The 24,940-nt window shown below is 40.5% G+C and overlaps 1 protein-coding gene across 1 annotated transcript in view; it reads left to right on the top strand.

The window, feature by feature from the left end:
• LOC121298802 (glutamate receptor ionotropic, delta-2) overlaps positions 1-24,940 on the top strand; it is a 611,129-nt gene that overhangs the window by 398,287 nt on the left and 187,902 nt on the right. The window contains exon 8 of the mRNA XM_041226028.1: positions 15,229-15,348. Coding sequence (XP_041081962.1) covers positions 15,229-15,348 — 120 coding nt within the window. The remainder of the gene's footprint in view (positions 1-15,228; positions 15,349-24,940) is intronic.

The raw sequence follows: 24,940 nt of genomic DNA on the forward strand, positions 1-24,940 counted from the left end.
CTGCACTAATCGGTTATTGGGCAAATTAACAAATAACATTTATGGGCACGAATGCAATTCAAGCCCACTAAATCAAAGGGCATCTCTATAATTAAAGGTAAAGTAGTAGATAAAAGGTTCTATATTAATGGGGAGGAAATACCAACAGTGTCCAAGAAGCCAGTGAAAAGTTTAGGGAGATGGTACGATGGGGATCTAAAGGACACAGTTCATGTGGGAGAAGTTAAACAACAAGCAGTGGAAGGGTTGAAGACCATAGACAGCAGCGCTTTACAGTGCAAACTGAAACTCATTAGTAGATTAACGAGACAAATGCATAAGGGAGGCAGCACCTGTGTTGAAAACTGGAAGAAAATGGGAGGTATTGAAAGCTGTGGAAGATGCTAAGGCTGCCCTTCGAATCAGAGATATTATGGGGCAAGTTCAGCATGTAAAAGGAGGTTGGTCTCAGTTCAACTCCTCCTACATGGCACAAGGCAACCCCAGCTCAAAGGAGGAAGCTGGTAGTCAACGAGGTGCAAAGGCAGGGGGAGAGGATCAGGTGTGTAAAGGCCATTTCCCAGGCCAAGCAGGGAGAATGGTTGAGAATGTGGAACAACTCAAGATCGGCTGGCAAGACCTATGGACAATGGAACCAGGATCAGTTTCCTCATCAGATCAGCATATGATGTTCTCCGATCACCACAGAACCTAAACCTCAGGGTGGGAGAGGATCCCTCATGTCCTTTGTGTTCATCACCTGCAGCATTAAGGCACATTTTGACAGGATGTAAGGTGGGTCTTAGCCAAGGACGGTTTACTTGGCACCATGACCAGGTGCTGGGATGTTTGGCCTTAGCATCAGAGTATCTCTTCAAAAGCCTGAGAAAAATGATCTAAAAAGAGAAGCACAGAGACAGACTTGGAGATAGCGTCATATAAATAGTGAAAAAATGAATAAAAATTGTTTTTGGTTGAAAACATTGGTATAATTTTCTTTCCTCAGAGTATCTTTCCTCTGTGATTACACAGTGATTTGAATCATGTGTTATGTAATTAGTCACTTTAATTCAATTTGAACAGCACATGGTCTAAAGTGTTATATTACCCAAAATTAAATAAGACCAGCCTGACAGGATCAAAAAAATTGGACTGCAAAGGGTAAGAATCAACTTGAGAATAATTTTGATGCATGCGCACCAATGAAGCAATCTCTTTTCCATGTAGAAATCAAGATAGCCATTGAATAGACATTCCCTACATGCCACTACTGATGGTACATGAATCGGAGTCTCCGTCTCTGATAACCATCACATATTTTAAGTGTTTGCAGAGTCAAGTCACACACATCTCCTGATTCCTGCACAATAGTATAATTCAGTCAGTCATCCTTTTGACACAATCAAGAGAACATTAGGAACTTCTATTACAAACTACAATACTGAAGTTTAATAGGGCTAAAAATGTTTTTTTTTAGTAAATATGCTGATGAAGTAGGCAAGCAGCCAAAAACACACTTACATTTAAGATTTAGTATACAATTTTTTACAAAAGCTTAAATAAGTGCACTACATTTATTAAAAAAAAAAAAAAAGAAAAACAGTAATGTTATAAACTATGGGTCAAATATTCAAAGATCTTGCAAATGTTCTCATCTTTCTCACAACTCTGCTTGTGTTGTGAATGTTTTGTGTAAAATCACAAGTGAGGGAAATTTAAAAGAGTTGTGGAGAAACTGCAATTATCACAGCACTGCGGAAATTAATAAATTAACATTAATTTACATAGGAAATCTCTCAAGGTATATAACCATTGCAACTTTTTGCAAAATGAAGACACATCATATGGGTTTAACGAGGATTAGCCCCAGCACCTCCAACTATGAAAGTTAAAAATATCTGTAACAGGGGATATCTGTGCTGACTGTCTGGCGCATGCATGGTGCTGCAGGATGAGGGCAGCAGCCTTGTAAGATCCACCTGTCACTCATGGCAGTGACACGAAGAGGTGTGGAAGAGGGTGAGTTGGCTTTCCCTCTCTTTGAGTGGCTGAGAGGCGGGCCTTGGGGGATTGCTTGGCCCATAAGTACCACGCTTGGTTATACATTCGGGTGGCCTCGATTGAGAAGACACAGAGACACTGGCCGAGAAGGTCAATGTAAACATAGACCAGGCAGGAACGCCAGTGGTTGAAGTGAGCAACCAAAATAGGCAAGCACGCCTAGAGAAAGAAGACTATAGAAATATATTTCTATAATATATACCCCTCGGGTATATGAATAATATAGTATCACATACCCGAGGAGATGTGTGTAGAGATATGAGGAACTCTGGCTACCCCAGTGTATAGAGAATAGCCAAGCGTAAGACGGAGACCCGAGATGACGGGTGTCGGCATAGCGGCAGTGCGGGCACTATGTAAGCGGCACTTTTGTTTTGTAGTTTTATTACTGTATTTTATTTTCCCTTTTTCTTTCGCCTTTTGCTTTCATTATTCTTTTGAGTACCTGTGAGTGCACCAGCACTGAACTGTCTACCAAAATTGTTTTTCCTGTGGATACCCACACCCTGCCACAATGTCATTAAATGTTTTGCTCTCATGCATTTTCTTACAATTCTCACACAGTTTTATCCATTCTGAAAGTTAATGCATGCGCTAAACAGAGACAGTCCACTGCCAGGGACATTTAATTACTTTACCATTTACGTGCCATAAAGATGACGCTGGCTGCGACTCTATTGTCATTTTTTTTTACACACAAATGAAATAAGCTTACTTGATTTAAAAAATGTTTTGAACAATACCAACAAATTCCTACACTACTTGGTTTGAAAAATGAGTAGTACACAACAAGCTTCAATATGAAAGTTGAACATTAATTTCACTAAACAACACATTTTTAATCAATCAAATATTGTAGCCTACTTCACTGAAGTGAAAACTGGCATCTGTTATTTTTAAATACCACTACTTTCAATTATACTACTGTTTAATAACAGGAACAACCTGCCCCCTCCACCCTACGGGTTACGTGCCTATGTATACAGGCTTAGTTCTTTTTTTTTTTTTTGTTATTCATTTGGCGTTAGTTTATTTTTCTGCACATACTACTGATTTGCATATATGTTGTAGAATACGTGATTATAAAATCTAACACTGGTACATACAATACTCTCAAATAAACTTGTTATGATTTTGAATGTGCGCTTCTTAAGAATGGTGTTATTGTCATTGCTTGCACCCCGGCACCTCTTTATTTGATTAAATGTTTGAGTTGGAAATAAACCAAAATGTTATTATGTTTAATCAAAGTATAAGTCAACTAAGGAATGTTATACACTGTCTGTGTATTCTTCCCGCACAATATTTCTTTTTTTTTCTGTTGCCCTGTTAGCATTTTCAAATATAGCTGTCTGAAAGACATGTTCATGCTTTAACTAGAAACGGAGACTGTCCTGAAATACTTCCTGCAAAATAATTAAGAAGAGTGTACCCAGTCTTATGTGAGTTCCATGCAACATTGTGATTTGCGAGCAAATTAACTTTTCAGTTTAGCTCGTGGTGGTGAACTTGTGGGATTATTCATGACACCTCCCCCAAATTTAAGGGAAAAGCACTTCCAACGCAGCACTTATTTTGAATCTCACGCAGAAGCCATACTTTTTTTCGCAAAAAGGACTTGCGGAAAAAAAATCTCTACGACACATGCGAGGCATTTGAATATTTGGGCCTATGTATTTATTTATCTGCTTTGTTTGTTTTTTTCTCTCACAATTTACAGTACCAGAACTGCTGTTTTTTTTTTTTTTTTTCTTTGTTGAGATCAAATGCTGTAGGTCCAGGAAAAAAAAAACATGTATTCATAATGTTGTGTAAAATTCAATTGTCCAGAACTGTCAGCAGATACATTCTTTAAAAATAAATTGAAAAACAATTGTAATTGTACAGTTCTGAAATCGGTCATGAATAAAAAATAACAGCGTTTGTGTGATTCGTAATGTTATTGGATGCAGAGCTCCAGAAAAAAGAGGAGGGTGTGATGTACTATATAGGCCGTTGTAGTGATTGAAGTTCTGAGCTGGTGATGACCTCATAATCAAAAGGACTAGAAAAAAAACACCATTACTAAACCACCAAAGACAGTATTTACCAGCAAGATGTTTTCAAAACAAGACAAACTTGGCTGGAAAACTGCCAGTCTGGCAACACTGATTAGGAGAGTAGCCATAAAAGTCGTATTCTAGACACATGCATTTCCGATTAAATCTTACCTCTAGCTCAATAAACAAATAAAATGTGAATTTGTGTAATTTTTGCTTGAGAAATCTATATTTTGTTGGCGTTCCGGTACTTTTTGATTTAGGACTACACCGCTGACGGTGTGCATATTATGACATCTTCGTACATCAGGACAAAAATGAGTCAGTATGTGCTCCCTTCTCTGTAACTCCCTCCTCCCTCCTCTGAAAAGCCCTCCTCCCTCTATCATGTTCCATGCTCCCTCCTCCCTCCCACACCATTTTTGCTGGTCTGAAGAGATCAGCCAGTAAAGAACTGTTTCCAACTTTTCCGCATTTTCATTGGTTAGATTAATTGCCAGTCATATTACCCAGGAGACCAGCTACATATTAGAATGGGCCATAGCTAACAAAAAACATTCAACATTTGAGAGCTGAAAAAAGTAATAATAATAATAATAATAATAATAATAATAATAATAATAATAATAATAATAATAACTAGACAGTTTTACAGCTCCCAAACCCCAGTATCAGTACCTGTCTAAGTGTGTTTAGTTCTCAATGTGTCAAGTTTAAAATCAGCAACTTCAACTGTTCCACAGAAGAAGATTTTGAAAGTTTTTTTTTTCAAAAATGCACCAGGCAGCCATCTTGTTTAACACCAGTTTTTTAAAAGTCAGTTGTATTGCTACAGTGTGAAGGGTGATGCTTGTAAAGTTTCGAGTTAGTCAAGTAAACCATTTGTCAAATGAGACAGTTTTAAATTTTAGACATAAACATACACCTGGTGGCCACCTTGTTTTATAAAACATCACCTTTTTCACATATTTGTATCCCATTGTTACTGGGAAGATAACTACCAAGTCTGGAGTTTGTTGGACAAACAGTTTTCAAACAGCAGCAGTTTGTTGTTAGGGACTGTAGCAAAGTGGTTGGTAAGGGGAACAGATGTCGCGGTGATGCGGTGCAGGAGTGATGAACAGACAACAGTGATTCAGTGAATAAGTGCTTTATTGCTCTTTTCCAGGTCTGGCGACTGTCAAAAATAATAAATCCCCGGCAATACACAACAATGTGTAAAGCACGGGGATAATGAAAACAAGGGTACAGTCCCGAACAAAAACAACGGTACGGTCACCAGTCCTGGGTGATCGAAAACGTGCAGGTGCTCAGTGCAGTGGTGCTCCGGATAGTGCTCTCCTTTCGACAGCTCCGGAGATGTGCGTTAACTGTCTATTAGTGCGACAAAGACAGACAATTACAGACAGACAGAAAATAACACACAGCACGTAAAACACTCTTCACAAATACTCTGAGAGCTCCTCTCTCAGTCCTTCTCTCCTAACGTTAACCCAAACGAAGGAGAAAACCAGCGTTACCCTGGCCCCTATATGTAATCCCGCATGATATCTAGATAAACGGTTGCAGCTGCCTTATTACTTGCAGCTGCCTCTCGTTTACCTTTCAAATCAATACGGTCTTACAACAGAGTCACGCTTCCCTCCAGGCTGACCCACTTCCCTGACCCGGAAACGAACTGTCAGGCCAGCCCTTCCAGATGCTTCTCCTCCCGTTCTTTAGCGCCCTCACAGGTTGGGAGGAAGATTCATCACCAGAACTCATCTTTCCGTCACATATCCCACCGCTCAGAGTGGAGCCGAAGGAACACTCGGCTAAATCTACCTTCCCCATTACTCCCCCCTCCCGGGAAAAATAATCCGCATTTTGGTGGTCTTTCCCCGCACGGTGTACCATGTGGTACATGAAGGGCTGCAATGCCAGATACCACCGAGTTATCCGGGCATTGCTGTCCTTCATTGTGCTTAACCACTTGAGTGGGGCGTGGTCTGTGACCAGATCAAATGAGTGTCCCAGCAGGTAGTATCGTAAAGAGTGAGTAGCCCATTTAATGGCCAAACACTCTTTTTCGACTACGGAGTAGTTGCGTTCCCGAGGTAACATTTTTTTACTGAGGTATAATATCGGGTGCTCTACTCCAGCTACTTTTTGGGACAAGACTGCACCCAAACCTACATCCGATGCGTCGGTGTGGAGGATGAATCTCTTGGTGAAATCTGGTGTGATAAGAGTGGGGGCCTGGCAAAGTGTACGCTTAATAGTATCAAACGCTCCCTGACACTCAGCTGACCATTTAATTAAATTTGGAGCACTCTTTTTGGTGAGGTCGACTAACGGGTTAACCACTGTGGCGTACTCGGGGATGAAGCGGCGGTAATAACCGGCTAAGCCCAGTAGTGACCTCACCTGAGTCTTGGTTTTGGGGATCGCTGCATCAACCAAAGCCTGGATTTTGGTGACTACAGGTCTCACCCTTCCATTCCCCATTAAAAATCCCAAATATTGAGTCTCTGTTTTGGCAAACGCACATTTCCTCAAGTTAGCTGTCAGCCGGGCTGCCCTTAGAGACTGAAGAACGGCTGTAACCCTAGCCAAATGCTCTCGCCAGGTGGAGCTGTATATCACCACGTCATCAATATACGCTGCTGCATATTCATGATGTGGGCGTAAAACCTGATCCATCAGTCTCTGAAAGGCAGCGGGCGCACCATGTAGCCCAAACGGCATGGTTTTAAAGTGGAACAGCCCTTCTGGTGTTGAAAATGCGGTTTTCTCTCTGGAGCTGCGGGTTAAAGGGATTTGCCAATATCCCTTCGTCAGGTCCAGAGTGGAAATAAACCTCGCTTTTCCCAGTCTGTCTAAAAGTTCGTCGACCCGAGGCATGGGATATGCATCGAACTTAGCAATAGCGTTCACCTTTCTGAAATCCACACAGAAGCGGTTGGTGCCGTCTTTCTTAGCCACTATGACGATCGGACTGCACCACTCGCTCCTGGAAGGCTCAATCACCCCAAGCTCGAGCATATCACATACCTCTTTGCGAACGCCACTTCGTCGACTTTCCGGGATCCGGTACGGTCTCTCTCGCACTGTGACACCTGGTGGAGAGATAATGTCATATTCAACTAAGTTTGTCCTGCCGGGCACGTCAGAAAAAACATCGCTGAACTCCTCAATAAGCTTACGCAGCTCTCTTTGCTGATCCGGAACCAATTGTTCCCCCATAGAAATCGCTCTTGTGCTCGGGGTCTCTGAACAGGGACCTAAATCATCCTCCATATTGCCTGGGGCTATAAATAAGACCTCCCTTGCCTGCCAGGGCTTTAATAAATTGACATGATAAATTTCACGTTCATTTCGGCGATCGGGCTGTCTAATTTCATAATTTACTTTCCCTATAGCCCGAATCACCTCATACGGCCCCTGCCATTTAGCACACAGTTTCGATTCAGATGAGGGAAGTAGCAGCATTACCTTGTCCCCTGGTCGAAAGGTTCGAATCCGTGCATTTTTGTTGTAATGCTGCTGTTGTCGGTGCTGAGCCGATCTGAGGTTGTCTTGGGCCAAACGACCGACCAAATCCAGGCGATCTCGTAGTAGGAGCACATACTTCACTACATTTTTAGACGAGCCTTTGTGCTCCTCCCACCCCTCCCTCAGCAGGTCGAGAATGCCGCGAGGCTGCCGGCCGTACAGGAGCTCAAAGGGGGAGAACCCCGTTGAACTCTGCGGCACTTCTCTCACCGCAAAAAGGAGGTAGGGAAGAAGCGATGCCCAATGTTTCTGCTCCTGTGTTACAAATCGCCTCAGCATCGACTTTAAGGTCTGATTAAAACGTTCAACCAAACCGTCCGATTGTGGATGATAAACGGACGTCCTGATGGGACGTATTTTTAATATTTTGTACACCTGCTGTAACGTATTGGACAAAAAATTGGTTCCGTGATCCGTCAAAATCTCCTTGGGGATCCCTACTCTAGCCATAATCTGCGCTAACTCGGTGGCTATTGCAGCTGCACTAGTGGACCTCAATGGAACTGCCTCTGGGTATCGCGTTGCATAATCCACCACTACTAATATATGCGTATACCCAGAGTCAGAAGGTAGCAAAGGGCCCATTATGTCCATTGCAATGCGCTCGAACGGAGTGGAAATAATCGGCAGTGGGACCAAAGGAGCGGGGCGCACTCGACCTGGCGCTACTCGCTGGCAGTCTGGGCATGTGGCTACATATTTCGACACATCAGTATGAAGACCGAGCCAATAGAATCGAGCCAATATTCGCTCCCTCGTCTTCTCGGCTCCGAGGTGCCCCGCAAAAGGGATATCATGCGCCAGCCTCATGACCTCGGTCCGACAAGACGGGGGAACCAATAATTGTGTTACAGGCTGTCCTGTGCCCGCGGCTAGGTTTACCCTATATAGTAATTGCCCCTTTATACTGAAATGTGGATATACTAGCGGCCCAGCGCCATCAACATCCTTACCTTCAATGGACCGGACCTGCCCCCAAGCGTGCACCAGTGACGGGTCGTTCTTTTGGCCCCACACTAGGTCCGCGCTTGAGTACCACGGGTCCGGTATATTGAGAGGGGCTGGAATAACCTCTGCCCTAGTCGGCCCAGTAACCTCGCTCTCTCGGTCGCACTGCGTTCCCACTCCCTTCGACTGGCGTTTGTTACCATTACAGCACTCTCCCACCAGACCCCAGCCTTGTCTCAAAGACGCTCCCTCCCATTTCGCGGTCCGTCTCTCCTTATTTGTTTTTCTAGGACGGAACAGAGGGGAAAACATTTCAGGATGAAAAGGAAACACATCACCAATCCGTTCCTTTTTCCCTTTTTCTGCCACGTTTACGTGTGTGGCTGAGACTGCCATTATTTGCACCAATTCTTTGAATTTTGGCCAGTCTCGGCCCAGAATAACTGGGTGCGGCAACCTTTCCGCCACCCCGACTACAAGGTGACGTTTTATCGGTCCTACCGATAAATATACTTTTAGGGTGGGGTATGCCGCCGTGTCTCCATGGATACAGGAGATGGCCACCTGACCTTGTGGCCGCCACGACATACCGCCCAAGAGAGCTGTCCTGATCAAGGTTTGCTCACACCCTGTGTCCACTAACGCGTGGGTTTTCACATTCCCTAAAACCACGTCAATCAGACAGGGCCCCTCCCAACCGTTTTCCCCCTGCTTACCCGTTCCAGGTGTCCAGTTGCATGCAGCCACGTCACACTCCATAGCAGCGGGGCATGACCTGGCCCTATGTCCTGGCTGGTTACACCTAAAACAGAGTGGAGGGACAGAGGGGGCATAGGTTAAATATCTGTCCCGCTGCTGGTAGGGCAACGGGGCAGGGGCAACACCTCTACCCCAGCTGGGGGCCATCCTCGGTCTCCATGGGGGGGAGGCAAGGGGGCCCAACGGGGTCGGCGGTCTGGGAGGTCTGGGTGCCGGGACCGAGGGTGATGGTGGTGGTGTTGGAGGAGAGGGAGGGAGAGGTTGGTTCCTGAGCAGGGCAGGGGCTGACAGGATCCCGACCCGGGCTGACGTCAGAGAGTCCTCAAAATCTTCGGCCAATTTGACCGCCTCCTCCAGGGTGTCAGGGTTGTGGCGCCGTACCCACGCCTGAGTTTCGGCGCCGACCACATGGCAGAATTGTTCCACCACAATGGCTTCCCCCATTTGTTGAGCGGTCTTCTTCTCTGGGGTCAGCCAATGGACCATGTGGTCGCACAACCGCTGTGCCACCACCCTGGGGCGTGTCTCCGGGGCTCTCCGGTACTCGCGGAACCGCGTCCGGTGGGTCTCCGCGGTGATGTTGAGACGACGGAGGATAGCCTGCTTGACTAGGTCATAGTCAGTGGCGTACTGGTCGCTCAGGGCTTGGTAAGCTGCCTGCGCTTCCCCGATCAGGCAAGGTCCTAGCTGGCTTGCCCAGAACTCCCGAGGCCATCCCGCCGCGGTTGCCAGCCGCTCGAACGCCACCAAAAATGCCTCCGGATCATCCTCCGCCGTCATTTTCATGGCCCGTGCCTTCGGGGCCGACATCAATGATGTTCCGGTAGGGGTCGCTCCTGCAGCAACGATCAGCCCTACCCGTTCTATGAGCGCCGTATAGCGCTCCTCCCTCCGTCTCTCCTCTGCATCCCGTCTGATCTCCAGTGCCTGCAGCAACTCCGCCAGTGCGTTGCGGTCCATCCCGGATCTGACACCACGTGTAGCAAAGTGGTTGGTAAGGGGAACAGATGTCGCGGTGATGCGGTGCAGGAGTGATGAACAGACAACAGTGATTCAGTGAATAAGTGCTTTATTGCTCTTTTCCAGGTCTGGCGACTGTCAAAAATAATAAATCCCCGGCAATACACAACAATGTGTAAAGCACGGGGATAATGAAAACAAGGGTACAGTCCCGAACAAAAACAACGGTACGGTCACCAGTCCTGGGTGATCGAAAACGTGCAGGTGCTCAGTGCAGTGGTGCTCCGGATAGTGCTCTCCTTTCGACAGCTCCGGAGATGTGCGTTAACTGTCTATTAGTGCGACAAAGACAGACAATTACAGACAGACAGAAAATAACACACAGCACGTAAAACACTCTTCACAAATACTCTGAGAGCTCCTCTCTCAGTCCTTCTCTCCTAACGTTAACCCAAACGAAGGAGAAAACCAGCGTTACCCTGGCCCCTATATGTAATCCCGCATGATATCAAGATAAACGGTTGCAGCTGCCTTATTACTTGCAGCTGCCTCTCGTTTATCTCTCAAATCAATACGGTCTTACAACAGAGTCGCGCTTCCCTCCAGGCTGACCCACTTCCCTGACCCGGAAACGAACTGTCAGGCCAGCCCTTCCAGATGCTTCTCCTCCCGTTCTTTAGCGCCCTCACAGGTTGGGAGGAAGATTCATCACCAGAACTCATCTTTCCGTCACAGGGACGCATTTTGATTGTGGCAGCCATTTTGACATTAAAATTTATCATAGCAACTTCTGCTTCGCAACTTGATGCAGGTTTGGATGCTGATGATTTGTGCCAAATTTCAGATCAATCGCTTCTCCGGTTCCCAAGAAGAAGATTTCGAAAGGTTTTATCGAAAAATGTGTCACGCCGCCAATTGCAAGGATGCAGCAGCAAAATTTTTTCAGCATCTGACAGCCAATGTATCCAGCTTGTTAACTGCCAAGTCAGAACCCGATCAGTCACACAACTTTGAAGCAGCAGCAGTTTAAAATTTTGGGAAGAAAAAATAAATAAAATCTTAATAATAACAATAGGCTTCCTAGCCTTTGGCTTGAAAGCCTAATAATAATAATAATAATAATAATAATAATAATAATAATAATAATAATAATAATAATAATAATAATGATGATGATGATAAGGAGGGAGGGAGGAGGGAGTTACAGTGGAGGGAGAAATTTATTTGACTACAGCTTCAAAAGCTTTGTTTAGCTTGTATTCTACTGTTCTCCTTAGATATTCTTTTTATAGTTCAATGGCAATCGACAGGAAATGGTTGTAATCACAATATCTATCAGATTTTCAACAAATATCCGATACAAAAAGGGAAAAAGTCTATTAGATTTAGGAATTACTAAATTATAAACAAGAAATTGTGCAGTAACTCAGAGGAGTGACACATACTTAAATTGACTGTGACAGGATGGACGTGTGGTGACATCAGGTCTGAATGCAGGAACCAAACACACAGGAAAGTACTGCAGTGAATAAACGCTGCAGTGCCATTTATTTTCAATAACAAAAATAAATAAAATATTTAAACACAACAGTGCTCATATTGCAAAATAAATATTCAAACCAAAAACAAATCACAGACACAAAACAAAACCCATATAGGTTAGGCTGGGCAATCGCCTTCACGATCCTATCGTTTTTGTTTCATTTTCAATCACCTCTCTTGCTCTCCCGTTCCTCCTCCGAACATCCACCCAGAGCAGGGAGAACTGCAGTCTTTTATAATAGTGACTGAGGGATTAACCAGCTACCCATCCACGCTGCAACACAATTACAAAACAAACATACGGCTATGCCTTCAATACATTTTCAAACAAATAGAAACAAACAATAACACAGATTTCACTGTCATATAAATACAATAAATAAATGCAAAAACAATATACAACACAGGGGCAGGGGGGTACAAATCAATATACAGGGCTCCTTGCCCTGTTACAATGACACATACTTAAATAAATAAATAAATAGATAAAGTAGAGACAGGACATGACTAATATAATTGACTGACCCAGTTAAAGCCAATATGATATTATGTCATGTCTCTTTTATGAAAAACAACATATTTAGTCACTATACAGTTAGTCACTGTATTTTTATTGTATGTTGTAATGTTAATAATAATGTCTGTACATATACAGTTAAAGTGCGGCAGTATTTACAGCTACTGTTTAGATCATTAAAATAGAACCCAATGTGGTCCTGAAATGGACCAATAAAATATGGGGGAATAAAATACACAACCTACATAACATTAGGAAAGCCTCTAGTAAAGATAAATCAGATTGATACATCACTCATCTGCCACCATGCAAATGCAGTTATTGGTGTTTTAAAACTTTTTTTTTTTTTTTTAATTGTTATTATTATTCTCCATAACAAAAAGACAATAACAATGTAGGCTTATATCACCCAACATAAAAAAAAAAGTCCTCAGGTCAAGTAATTGCACATAACCTCCTATAGGAATGGTACTTTTACCTAAAAAATAACTGAGATTGGAACGTACATATTTGAAACTGCCTTGAATTGCAATACGACACGACAGTTCAACACACTCTGTGTTATTTTATGTTCCGTTACCAAACAACAGCTGCTAAACTTACCCAATCTCAACAGGAACAACAGGTAACTGTTCTTCTGAGACGGTTTTTCATAAATAACTCATAGCTTTGGCTTTCAGAAGATTGTGTAAGGCTTATGTATTAATTGTTCAGTGGGTTTAAAAGGCTTTATTGGGAGAGTACACGGTATGAGGAACTGTACAGAGCAAAAGGATAATAATTTAAATAGACTCACATTTAAAACATAGGGCCTCATTTACGAAAGGGCGCTACATTTAGAGTTAGTGCGCAAGTAAAGTAGTGAGACTAACCTGTAACAAATCTAAATTTACTGCCAGAACGCATTCATTTACATGCACAATATTTGGCTAATGTACATACTGTACCATACCGTGCGCACTACGTGTATTGTGAGTGGTAATTTAATGTGCACGACAATGTCAGAGACTTACCTGTGACAACTGATATCAAAAGCACTAGCAGTCCAGGCGTATCTTTCAGTCAGTAGTTTATGAAGGTGGTGGCTTACATTGCCCAAAAATGATTGATCAACAAACAAAGCACTCAACACTTGGCAGAAGCAACGTAAAGTGAAACTGTACTGATTACCTTTTAATTTTAACATTCCTTGTCTGATGTAAAAAAAAAAAAAAAAAGCCATTTTCCTTTCTCATAATGCAAAGTCCCGCTCATTTGTTTCTAAAATTGCATCGATGTACTCTATCGTTTTGGAATTCTTCTTTAAAACAACCCGTCTCTTTAATATAACATGCATATTCAATCACAGCTCACATATGTAGTAAAATAGACAATCAAATAACACACAGGATCAATTTCTTCACACACAGCACACAATTCTGATTAGCGCAGTGAAGCAAAAACTTGGTTAAAGTATTTATTTTACTTTGTGTAAAATTTTAAATCAGTAGCCAAAAAATAGTTGGAGATGTCACGGAAGTGAAAGGTGGAGGCGGAACACAGAAGATTCCAAAATCGTTAGCTACATGATTACTTGTTCAATTAATAATTGTAACGGCAAGGCAATATGTCTGATTTGCAGTGCAACGGTTGCAGTTATGAAAGATTATAACATACAATGTCACTATGACACGCTGCACAAAGCAACATATTTTAATTTTAATGTAAATGAAAGAAGCTATAGTGTCTCAACTATAAAGGTTTTTTCTGAAAATGAGAAGAAAAATGAAAGTACTGTGGATTCCATGAACAACACAACCATAGGAAAGGACTTCTTTAACTTTAAGAAGCCATGGAAAGTGTAGAAATACCTTGGAAGAAACTAGCTGGGATTATAACACATGACTGGATAAAATAGTGGACTGGCTAGCAGTGCTGGAAAAAATATAAGAATGACATGCAGAAGTACCGATTTTCTTACACTGCATTCTGCAACAACAGGCATTATGTGGAAAAGTTACAGAATTAAATGAGCATTGTTACAATTAGCAGCAACAACTGATTTGGTTTTAACATAAATCCATGACTATGCATCTAATTAAAGCATGATTGTTTTAATCAACTAGCTAAGATTAACTTAAGATTAGTTTGAACCTCTTTCTGTTGGCCCTTGTGCCTGTTTATTTGATTATTTTATTTAATAAAGAACTTTATTTTTTTGACTATAGATTGTCCCTGAGCCTCAGCCCTCTGTCATCCTGTCACACCCACATACCTTTTTTTACTTTGATTTAATTGAGTTTAATTGGGTAAAAGTGAGGTTCGCGACCAGTTTCTGCAGTTCATCTTCCCACACAACACAAACCTTCTCTCCTGTGTATGTAGGTGGGTCATGTGATAAGTCCAGACACAATGAAAAATTATGATCAATCTCTGGTTGCTAAGGAATACAAATAAATTAAGCATATTTACTGGCACCATAATTTAATGTTGCTGGTGTTACATGAGGTACCCAGGCGCTATAGTGACAAATTTGCACCCCTGAATATGTGAGACCTATTTGTAATGTTTGACTATAATAATAGCTATAACTTTTAGACCTGAGATCTTAGCTGTATGACAATATAAACATTGGTAAACGTTAATAATATAAACAATCATTTGCTGTTGGAGATTAAAAAAATCTACAGCCATCTATGCAGACGTTGTTGCAGATTGTAAAAATAATACTCTTATACAACTAAATTAAGAAACCATTATCAGGTAGACTTTAATTAGTTATTACTTAGTTGACATAGTTTTAATATGTATTATTGTGTGTTTCTAGTTATGGATGTACAAACAAATTCACATTGGTTCACAAACCAAAGTAGGGACCTTACATTTTTTTTTTTTTTTTTTTTTCTACAGGGTGGAGTCAGTGGTTTAACAAGCTTTCTAGAATTAAATGACAATGGAGTGAATCCGAACATCCATTTTGAAATTCTGGGGACAAACTATGGAGAGGATCTTGGCAGGGGCATTCGCAAGGTGAGCCATAGGTGACTAGAGGATTGTTCATGCTGAAAGCTTTCTTTCATTGAGTGAGCCAAAACACCATGTGGTACAGCTACCAAATTTCTGTGAGGCTCAATCGGGACACATGGTGGACTGGTGGGTGGACTGAGTAAAACTGAAATCTTTGTATCTAAATGAAAAATGTGTGTACAGAAAGTGTTACATCGTCAGAATGTGGTATATGCACCTGTTTAACGCCAATAGAATGGCATGCTGTCAATTCTGTGATTGACTACTGCACAAATAACTACAAACAAGGCAAACTAGTTCACCCTCAAAATTGTGTGTGTTTACAATTTTAGATAACCCAATTTGTTGTTCATCAGTTAAAGTCACATAAATTTGGTGAATTGTGAAAAAATATATTATTATATGTTTATTTAGCAGACGCCTTTATCCCAAGACAACTTACAGAGACTAGGGTGTGTGAACTATGCATCAGAGGCAGAGTCACTTATAACAACGTCTCACCTAAAGACAGAGCCCCACAAGGTTAAGTGACTTGTTCAGGGTCAAACTGAGTCAGAGAGTGAACTGGGATTTGAACGAGGGACCTCCTGGATACAAGCCCTTTTCTTTAACCAGTGGACCACACAGTGTCTTAAAAAGAACTTTAAGGACCAAGCATATAAGTTTTACAGAAATCTGGTTTTGCGTGTTTGCACAATCCATAATATGTACAGTAAACAATGTGTTCAGTCAACAAACAGCATGCATAATTTTTGTAAATAACTGTACCCTTTTCCCTCGGTGGCTCTTGGACTTGCATTATTATTATTATTATTATTATTATTATTATTATTATTATTATTATTATTATTATTATAGCTGGTAGTGTAAGGATTAGTGCTCACATTGCCCAACAGACAACACAGCAATAAGGACCCATGATGTCACACGGAACGCAAAGCCAGCGCTCTTGTGTTTCTAATCGCTCTTCCTGCAGTGATCAGGGACACGCCCCTGTTCTCAAACCCACGTGCACTCGGCTGACATCTTGAAAATACCTTTGAAACAGACTTTACAGTGTAAAACTCTGTCAGCATGTTAACAATGAATATAATTTACATATATGGCCAAAAGTTTTGCGTCACCTTATAGAATATTAGGATACAGACATAATTTAAAAAAAAAAAAAAAAAAAAAAAAAAAACTATATGAACATAATTTCAATATTTTATTTAACAAAGCATTCAAAATCGTCTGGTTTTATTCAGGATTTATTCAACGATGGTGAAGATAAACCACTTGTCCACTATTAAGTTTATGACTCTTTTTAAAAGCATTCTTTGTCAGTGGGGGAGTTCGTGACAAGAAACCAAGCAGACACAGAGAATGGCTTAGGACCCCCCCTCTAATAACAAATGATGCATAACACAGCGTCGCTACCGAGTTCTTATATGTTTGCAGTATAGCCTACGTTCGTCGGTCAATTTCTGCACTACACTAACATAATGAAAGAAAAACACGGTATAAAATAAATACAGTCACTATTATTTTCAATGATTATATAGAAAATCACATCTAGAAGAGGGTAGAATATGAATATAAACCTAGTAAGGAGATTACATGGATTGTAGACTTTTTCATCCGAACAGTCCTCTTTGATACACAGCAGTAATATGCCTCACCCTGGCGTGGTCTCTTGGCTTCTCTCCCCATGGTCCTCAGTCTGTCACCAATTCTCCCTGTATAGTATCTGCTGCTGAGGTTTGCTTTGTGGTTTTCTTCAGTCAAGGAACAGCACCTTTGGGTTTTTAGAGTTTGAGAGCACTGCTCTTTTTTGGGTTTGGTTTATATAGACCTTTTACAGGTAGGGGTTTGGGGTGCACGCTAATAGTTCAGGTTGTAATAATTAAATTTTAGCTTTTGTGGTTCAGTCTGGTTTGGTTCTGCTGAAGACTTGATCTAATTATCAGAAAGAAGCACTCCTCTTTAATGTCAATCATGTGGTTGCAAACTTCCCACTTTTACTCTTTTTTATTACTGTTTATTATTGATTTTTCAAGTGATCAGAAGATGGATTTATGAAAACATCACTAAATAATTTCACAACAAAAATAAAATATTGGGTTGGGGGGGAACAAAACAGATACAATGAATAAATAAATAAATAAATAATATATAGTTGTTTATGGGTCAAAGGGAGTTCAGAATAAGAGAAAAACAGTTGTGGAGAGGTTACAACATGCCCTAGATCATTACCCTTCCACCCCTGCCTGATTTTTTTAAGTGGGATACAAAAAGGCTTCCATGCAGTGTTGAATCTATCAGTAGAACCTTGCAGGGTGTACTTTTATTTTTGGTCCAGTGGGTAAAAGAGGATGAGGCAGCTTGCTTCCAATTTAACAGAATGAGGAGTCTGGCCAGTAAGGTAACAAATGCCAAGGTGTTTGATTGCACCTTTGTCAGCAAGATACAGCTGGGAATTACACCAAACAACGCAATAAGGGTGACGGATCAATAGATATCTGGATAATTTGTGAAAAGCTCTCAAAAATTGAGACCCAGAAGTCAGTGTCTGGCACAGATAGAAGAAGAGTGAACCCTTGATAGAACGCAATTCATTACATGTTCTGGGAGTATAATGTGTCTAATGAGGGGCAGTATAGAGCAAGCTGTATATTAAGGATATTGCTCCCTTGCAAATGGGATCTATTTTCAATATGCTGTCAATGGGAATTCAAGTGGTAGTTGGGGAAACTGAGTTAATCTCTTTTGCACAAAGTTCCAAACTTGTAAGTAGCTGAAAAAAAATGATCTTGGCAAGTTGAATCTTTTAGAGAGCTGGCCGAATGAAGTGAAAAAAAAAATTGAAATATAGATTTTTAAGGGAAATAATACAATTTCTGTGCCAGACATGGAATGTAGTATCCATAAGAGAGGGCTGAAACAGGTGGTTGGCATTAATAGGAGAGAACTTGGAAATGGACTGCAGGCCAAAATTCTGCCTGAACTGCAGCCACATTTTATGAGATTGCTGGACTATGGGGTTAGCACTAAACTTACAGGTAGAAAGAGAAAGGGATGAACATAAAAGTGCAGATAAAGATGCTGACCCATATGAAGTTTCTTCTATTTGTAGCCAAGAAGGGTCATCCTCCAGAAGCTGAGCATGGAGCCAGGAAGCCGTATTGCGGATGTTAGCTGGCCAGTAATAATACTGGAAGTTAGGCAGTGCTAGACCCCCCAGGGGTTTTGGTATTTGTAGGAAACCAGATAAATACAGAGATCAACTGATCTAAAGTGCAAAAAAAAAGATTTGTTTATGACAAATGGAATGCATTGGAAGAGATAAAGAAATTTCTAGTTTAGCTTGAATTTGTCAGAGGAGATATTGAATGGTAGAGTTTTGAGGGTACTTTTGTTTAAAGACCTTGTGCTCCCTTCCCCCACAGGTCACAACCCGGACAGCCTGATTTCTAATAAATATTTCTAAGAAATAGAGAGGAGCTCAATGACAAGGGGGATAGGGGTTACCCCTGTCTAGTACCGCGTTGCATTGGAAAGTATTTAGAGTGTATTGTTTGTGCAGGCTGAGGCCATATGGGCTGAGTAAAGAAGTTTGACCAACTATATGAAATTAGAGCCAAACCCAAACCTCTGGAGGGTGATAAAGTGAAAATTCCACTCCATGCAGTCAAAAGCTTTTTCCACGTCCGGCAAAATCAGAACTTCGAGAAGTGGTAGAGTTGAAAGAGCATATATAACATTGAAAAGGCATTTTAAGTTACTCTTTGCGAATAAAGCCAGTTTGGTCCATAGATTCTATGGATGGGATGACAGAATTTAGACAAATGGAAAGGATTTTAACATCCACATCAGCGTGAAATTGGGCCATACAATACGAAATCTAATGGGTCTTTATTCTTTTTGAGGAGTTGCGAGAGTGAGGCTTGACTAAGTGTTGGTGGTAGATTTAACGATGTAAAAGATTCCAAAAACATTGAACAAGGGGGATAATTGCACAGAGAATGTCTTATAAAATTCAGTGGGGAATCCATCTGGCCCTGGGGACTTGCCACTCTGTATAGATTTAATAGCCTGTTATTTCATCCAAAGAGAAGGGCTTATCCAAATCAGTTTTAGACTGTTGATCAATGCAAGGAGTTTCAAATGAGATGCATGCTCATCCAGACAACAAGCGTTTGTCTTACTACATACATTATGCAGACTTCACTTGAGATACGTTCTCCTCATCTGGTGTCCCACAGGTCAAACCACACAACAATCAACCCTAGTGAAAATTATTATTGAACAGGTTAACTCTTGTATGTTAACTATGAAAACTATGCATTCATACAAACATAAAAATATTTATATGTGCACCCCTATCTGCGATGACACTAGATGCACGCGCACGCACACATACACGTTAACATGTAGGGTATGCACATATTAAAATATGGGATGATGTGGTGCTTGGAAAATGTCTCTGCCTCCTCAGGACAGTCAAACAGCATCTGCTGCCCCCGAAGGTGATGCGAAGTCATGCAAGGTGAAGTCGGACAAACTTTATCCCACCCTTGGAGGGTTTACATTTGATAGCTGTAACCCTTTGCGGCCCATTTATTCAGCGCCTGTCAGATGCGTCAGGTCCAATTTATTTTCACATGCGCTGTTTACTTTACACATGCTGTTAAAAGTATTTTTTTCACAGTAAAACAGGTTTAAAAGGCACTGCATATCAACAGGACACCCAGTACTGCATCTCCAGCCCCGCCCCACCCCTTGTTCGCTGATGCAGAAGCAGCTATATTGTTTTTTTATGTCCACATTAGGTCTGTGGTGCAGTGCCTCTGTGTGTTACTCAGATCCGCCCCTTGTTTTTTTTTGGCTTCTCTCAGCTCTCACTCGTCATTGACAAGCCCTTTTTTTTGTTTGTTTGTTTGTTTTTTTTTGGCTTCATTCGGCTCCTGTCAGCCTCAGTCGGCCATTGAAAGGTTTTCTCAGCTTTTTCCAGAGAAAAAACAACTAGAGACCTGTGCTTTTCGTCTTTTGATGATGTTGGACAGGGTCTGACATCGGACCGAAAAGAGAAAATTGGACCGCAAAGGGTTAAACGTAGCACCTGGTCTGGTGAGATCAGTGCAGAGATCTGGAAAGATGAAAATCTTGTGACCCCCGAAACATAAGCGTACCCCGCTGCCTAACCAGACATAAAATCAGCTCTTTGGTTTGGTAACGGTGCAAATGAACAAGTACTGCCCTGAGTCTTTCATTCTTCTCTTTTCAAATTATATATAAAAAAATATAGGATCTACGACAGTTTTCAAGGGAATTCATATTGTTAAATCAGAAATGAAATGTCTTGTACAAATGCAGACCAGTTCTAAGACTTCCCAAAAACTGAGACGGGAAACATTATAACCTGTTTGTGTTAAGTAATTCCATTATTTGGTGTATTAAAAAAGCAATTTACAAGTCTTCGACTAAATTTGATAGCAAGATTTTTTATTTTCAAAACAAGAATAAATAAATCACTCACAGAAACAAACTAATAATAATAATAAAAATAATAATAATAATAATAATAATAATAATAATAAATAATAATAATAATAATAATAATAATAATAATAATAATAATAATAATAATAATAAATAATAATGGTGGGTGGCATGGTGGTTAGTGCTGCTGCCTCACAGTTCGAGGGTCCTGGGTTCGATTCTGGCCTAGGAGTCTGTCTGTGTGGAGTTTGCATGTTCTCCCCGTGTCTGTGTGGGTTTTCTCCGGGTATTCTGGTTTCCTCCCACAGTCCAAAGACATGCTGTTCAGGTTGATTGGTCATTCTAAATTGCCCTTTCTGTGTGTGTTGTGCCCTGCAATGGACTGGCGTCCAGTCCAGGGTGTAGTCCTGCCTTGCACCCTGTGTCTGCCAGGTTAGGCTAACCACGACCTTGTAAGGATTAAGCGGTTAATGATAATGGATGGATAATAATAATTATGATTACAGATAAATAAAGATTCTACACAGACACACACATACACACAGAAACAAAGAAAACAGACAGAGATGCCAACGGCTATGATTTGGCTGTAGCAGCTAATATTTTGGAGGTCCTGCTAGGGCACTACGTCAAAGGGGTTTTATACTAAGATTTTTATTAAATAAATAAATAGATAGATACTCCCTGAACGTTTATTTCAACGTTATTATTTCAATACCATGCATGTGTTTTCCTAGTAATTTTTTTTTTAATGAATTAATTGTTCTAAATACTGTGTTTCACTGGCAGTTTATTATGGCATTTTAACTGACATACTAAATGCTCTGAGCCAGGTTGCTTAGTAACCAGTTTAGGGATCCTTCAGCAACTGCTGAGCAAATGTCACCTTGCTATCATTATCAATCACACATTTACTTTGTTGCTTATCAGTAAGGATGGGATTAAGTCACAGTGGTCACGGATTCCGTGATTTTAGTAGAGAAAATTGAACTTTACCAACATAACTTGAAATTCCACCTTAACCTTACTTTGCAATGTAGCCGTTCACACTTTAAATCAATTGACAATGCTGAAAAAAAAAAATGCATGTAGTGCAACTTTACTGCCTGATTTTGTCAACCTGCAGCTGCATTTTTCAGTGACTGTCAGACCTTTGACCCAAATCAAGTGGAGTATCTCAGCATAGCTGAGAAAGAAGTGTTTGAGGCCATTCTGCTGTTTGAAGACAACTGTGTGGCATACTGTGCTTACTACAAAATTGTCAGTGAAATGAAAGGCGACAACATTTACCAGTTCTCATAAAACATGGAAACGAGATTCTTAACTTTTGCTGTAATCATTTTCTGCATACAAAAATGTAATTCTGGATAACCGGCGCTCCAGAAAGACATCAAATATACAACATGTTGTATCAGAATAATATAAACAAACAAACAAACAAAAATGTAAAATAACTGCAAACTGTACCACAGCAGAAGCAACAGATGCACACAGAGGTAGTGTTATAGAGAGACATTATTTTTTAAAGGTATGTAAAATCTACAGTTTTTTGTTTGCTGTCCTGTAGAAACCACACCAATTGTTATGTAAAATGAACATTTGTGTTTATAGTTGAATATCTGTGAAGTTTACCAATTTACAGGATTAAAACTTGAAATTGATGTTGTGAAAGAAATAATCAATACATATTTGTATTAATATTCCTTGCTTCCTATTTATATAGACAGACTAATTTATGTTTATGTAGGTACTGTATATTGCATTAAAAAAAGACCAGTTGGATTTTCATCCCTGTGACTTCACACACCATTTCCTCCGTGTCTTTGAACAAATTTACCATGACTCGTAAAACCAGCCGTGATCCATTGCACAGACATTAGCGTGGCCACAGAGATCTATTCAGCCTGACAATGAGAGACAGTCACGGCCACAGCTGGACAGCACATTGCTTTTGGTTTGATAATAGTGCTAATCAGGTAGTGATATGTATTTGTTTTAAGTATATGTATTATGAGGTTAAACAAATGTACTAGGGTTGTACACCACAATAATAGTAAAGTGGGAGCAAGCCGCGGGTACGTATACTCTATTCAATCAGCAACTGGAAGTCCTCCCCTTTTACTAGACACTGTGCTGCATTTTTATTGATTTTTTTAACCTGTGATCTTTAGTTGCTTTTGTGCATTTTCATTTGCAAGTGAACTGACATTAAGCACTATATTCTGCAATTTTGAATACTGACTGGATACTGTTTTAATTCTGGAAACTGGTATTTTTAAAAATGTTTGCTAAATTGCATTGCCTCTTATGTTTTACGCAGTTCTGTGCATGGGTAACATTTTCATTTTGCTGTTGTCATTAATGGGGAATTTTACATACTGCTACAATACACACCAGATTTAAAAGTATGTACTGGATTATAGTCCATTTGTCGTCTCTTTTGGCAAGTAATATTTTCAGAATCATATCGTTCTGAAATAAAATACTTCTGTTAAATATTGTACTGTACCAACTAAACCAACTAAAGTACATTAAAATGGAAGCCTACTTATTTTAAAACACAGTTCTTTCAGCTATGTATTTTTGCTATTGTATCTTTTTTGTGTTCTGTGAAAAAACGGACAAGCGTTGGAACGGACCAGAATTAAATAATCTTATATGTATCACATTCATTTAACCGTCACTGAAGTCAGCATTTCATAGGTTTGGATATGCGAGGCCTGACTGTAGTCATGTTGACCATAATTTCTTATTAATATTTTATTTAATTAGTCAGGTTGTCAATAATTAATCAGTTTGCCAGGAATATCTTCTACAGGGCTACATTCTGGTTTAACAGCTGTACCTATAAAGAACATAACTATGATATTTAATACCCATATTAAGTTGCTTTTTAATAGCTAGAGTGGAATGCCCCTCCAGGGCAAGAGTTGCCTATCCCCAGTCTAGTTGGCACATACCACCTCTTATTGGATAGATCATAAGGGTAACATCAATCTGTTTCATGTGTTGATTTCATTAGAGGTTTCATCTTTTTTAAATCAGGCTTTAAGTGGCTTTCTTTTTAAAACATGCCACACCACAGATACACTTTACAATTTGGTTCTGCTTAGGGTAATTGACAAGCATATAACCACAAAGCATCTTGATTCTGCCGATGGCTATCAAGTCTACAAGGGGTACCTCGACTACTTCTGTTTAGCATCTGCTAGAAACCCCCCTGACAGCACCTCCACAGTGATAGATATCTCTATAGATGAGAATCCAATCTCCTAGCTGCTTTGTTTTTGATGAGGCTCGAATAGATGGCATTTAACAGTGGGTGTTGTGCTGCATATCAACGACTGATCCCCCACAGAATCTAATTTCAGAGTCAAGGCCTAAAAGACAAAAGTTAGTACCAGTACATTGATAACCAGACATACAGTATCAGCACTGTATGGAAACAACACTTGATTTACAGATTTCAATGCCTATTTTTCCTCACTCAGACTATTTACTTACTAAATATCTTGGTATCCAAGAATATATAATTGTTTCTTCTTTAAAAATAAGCTTTATTTTTTTCTAGGAAAGCAATACAACTGGGGAAAGGGAATTTGTTGCCAGATAACCTCACTCAGACTACAGCGGTAGCCAGAGCCAGGTATTTACCAGCTTATTTCACAAGACTGTCGCAGTGCAGTAACACAAAAATGTCACAGCTTTGTAATCCTGTTTTTTCTGACAAGCTTTGATTCAGCTGCACTGCCACCAGGTGACAAAAGAATGGAAAATGCATTAAACAACCCGGCAAGGAGCGCTGCATGTGGTTTGAAGTTATTCTCTGACATCAATCGATTGTTCACACTTGTTTAAACAGGAGGACTTTTAGTTATTGAACTAAAATCAATATCGCAGGCTGTATAAAAAGTGCTTACAAGTATAAATGCCCCCAAAACATTATTTTACAGCATACACGAGATGATCAATCCAGTAAGAATTTGAAATGATTTGCAAGCAGCATCTTTATTAATGTAAATGTGTGTTTATACAACTGGTACAGTACTACTTTTCCAACTACAATGATGTACTACTCTAAATTAGAGTATTATAAAGTCCTGTTAATTTGGTA

This window comes from Polyodon spathula, chromosome 2 (genome assembly GCF_017654505.1).
Source record: "Polyodon spathula isolate WHYD16114869_AA chromosome 2, ASM1765450v1, whole genome shotgun sequence".
NCBI lineage: Eukaryota > Metazoa > Chordata > Actinopteri > Acipenseriformes > Polyodontidae > Polyodon > Polyodon spathula.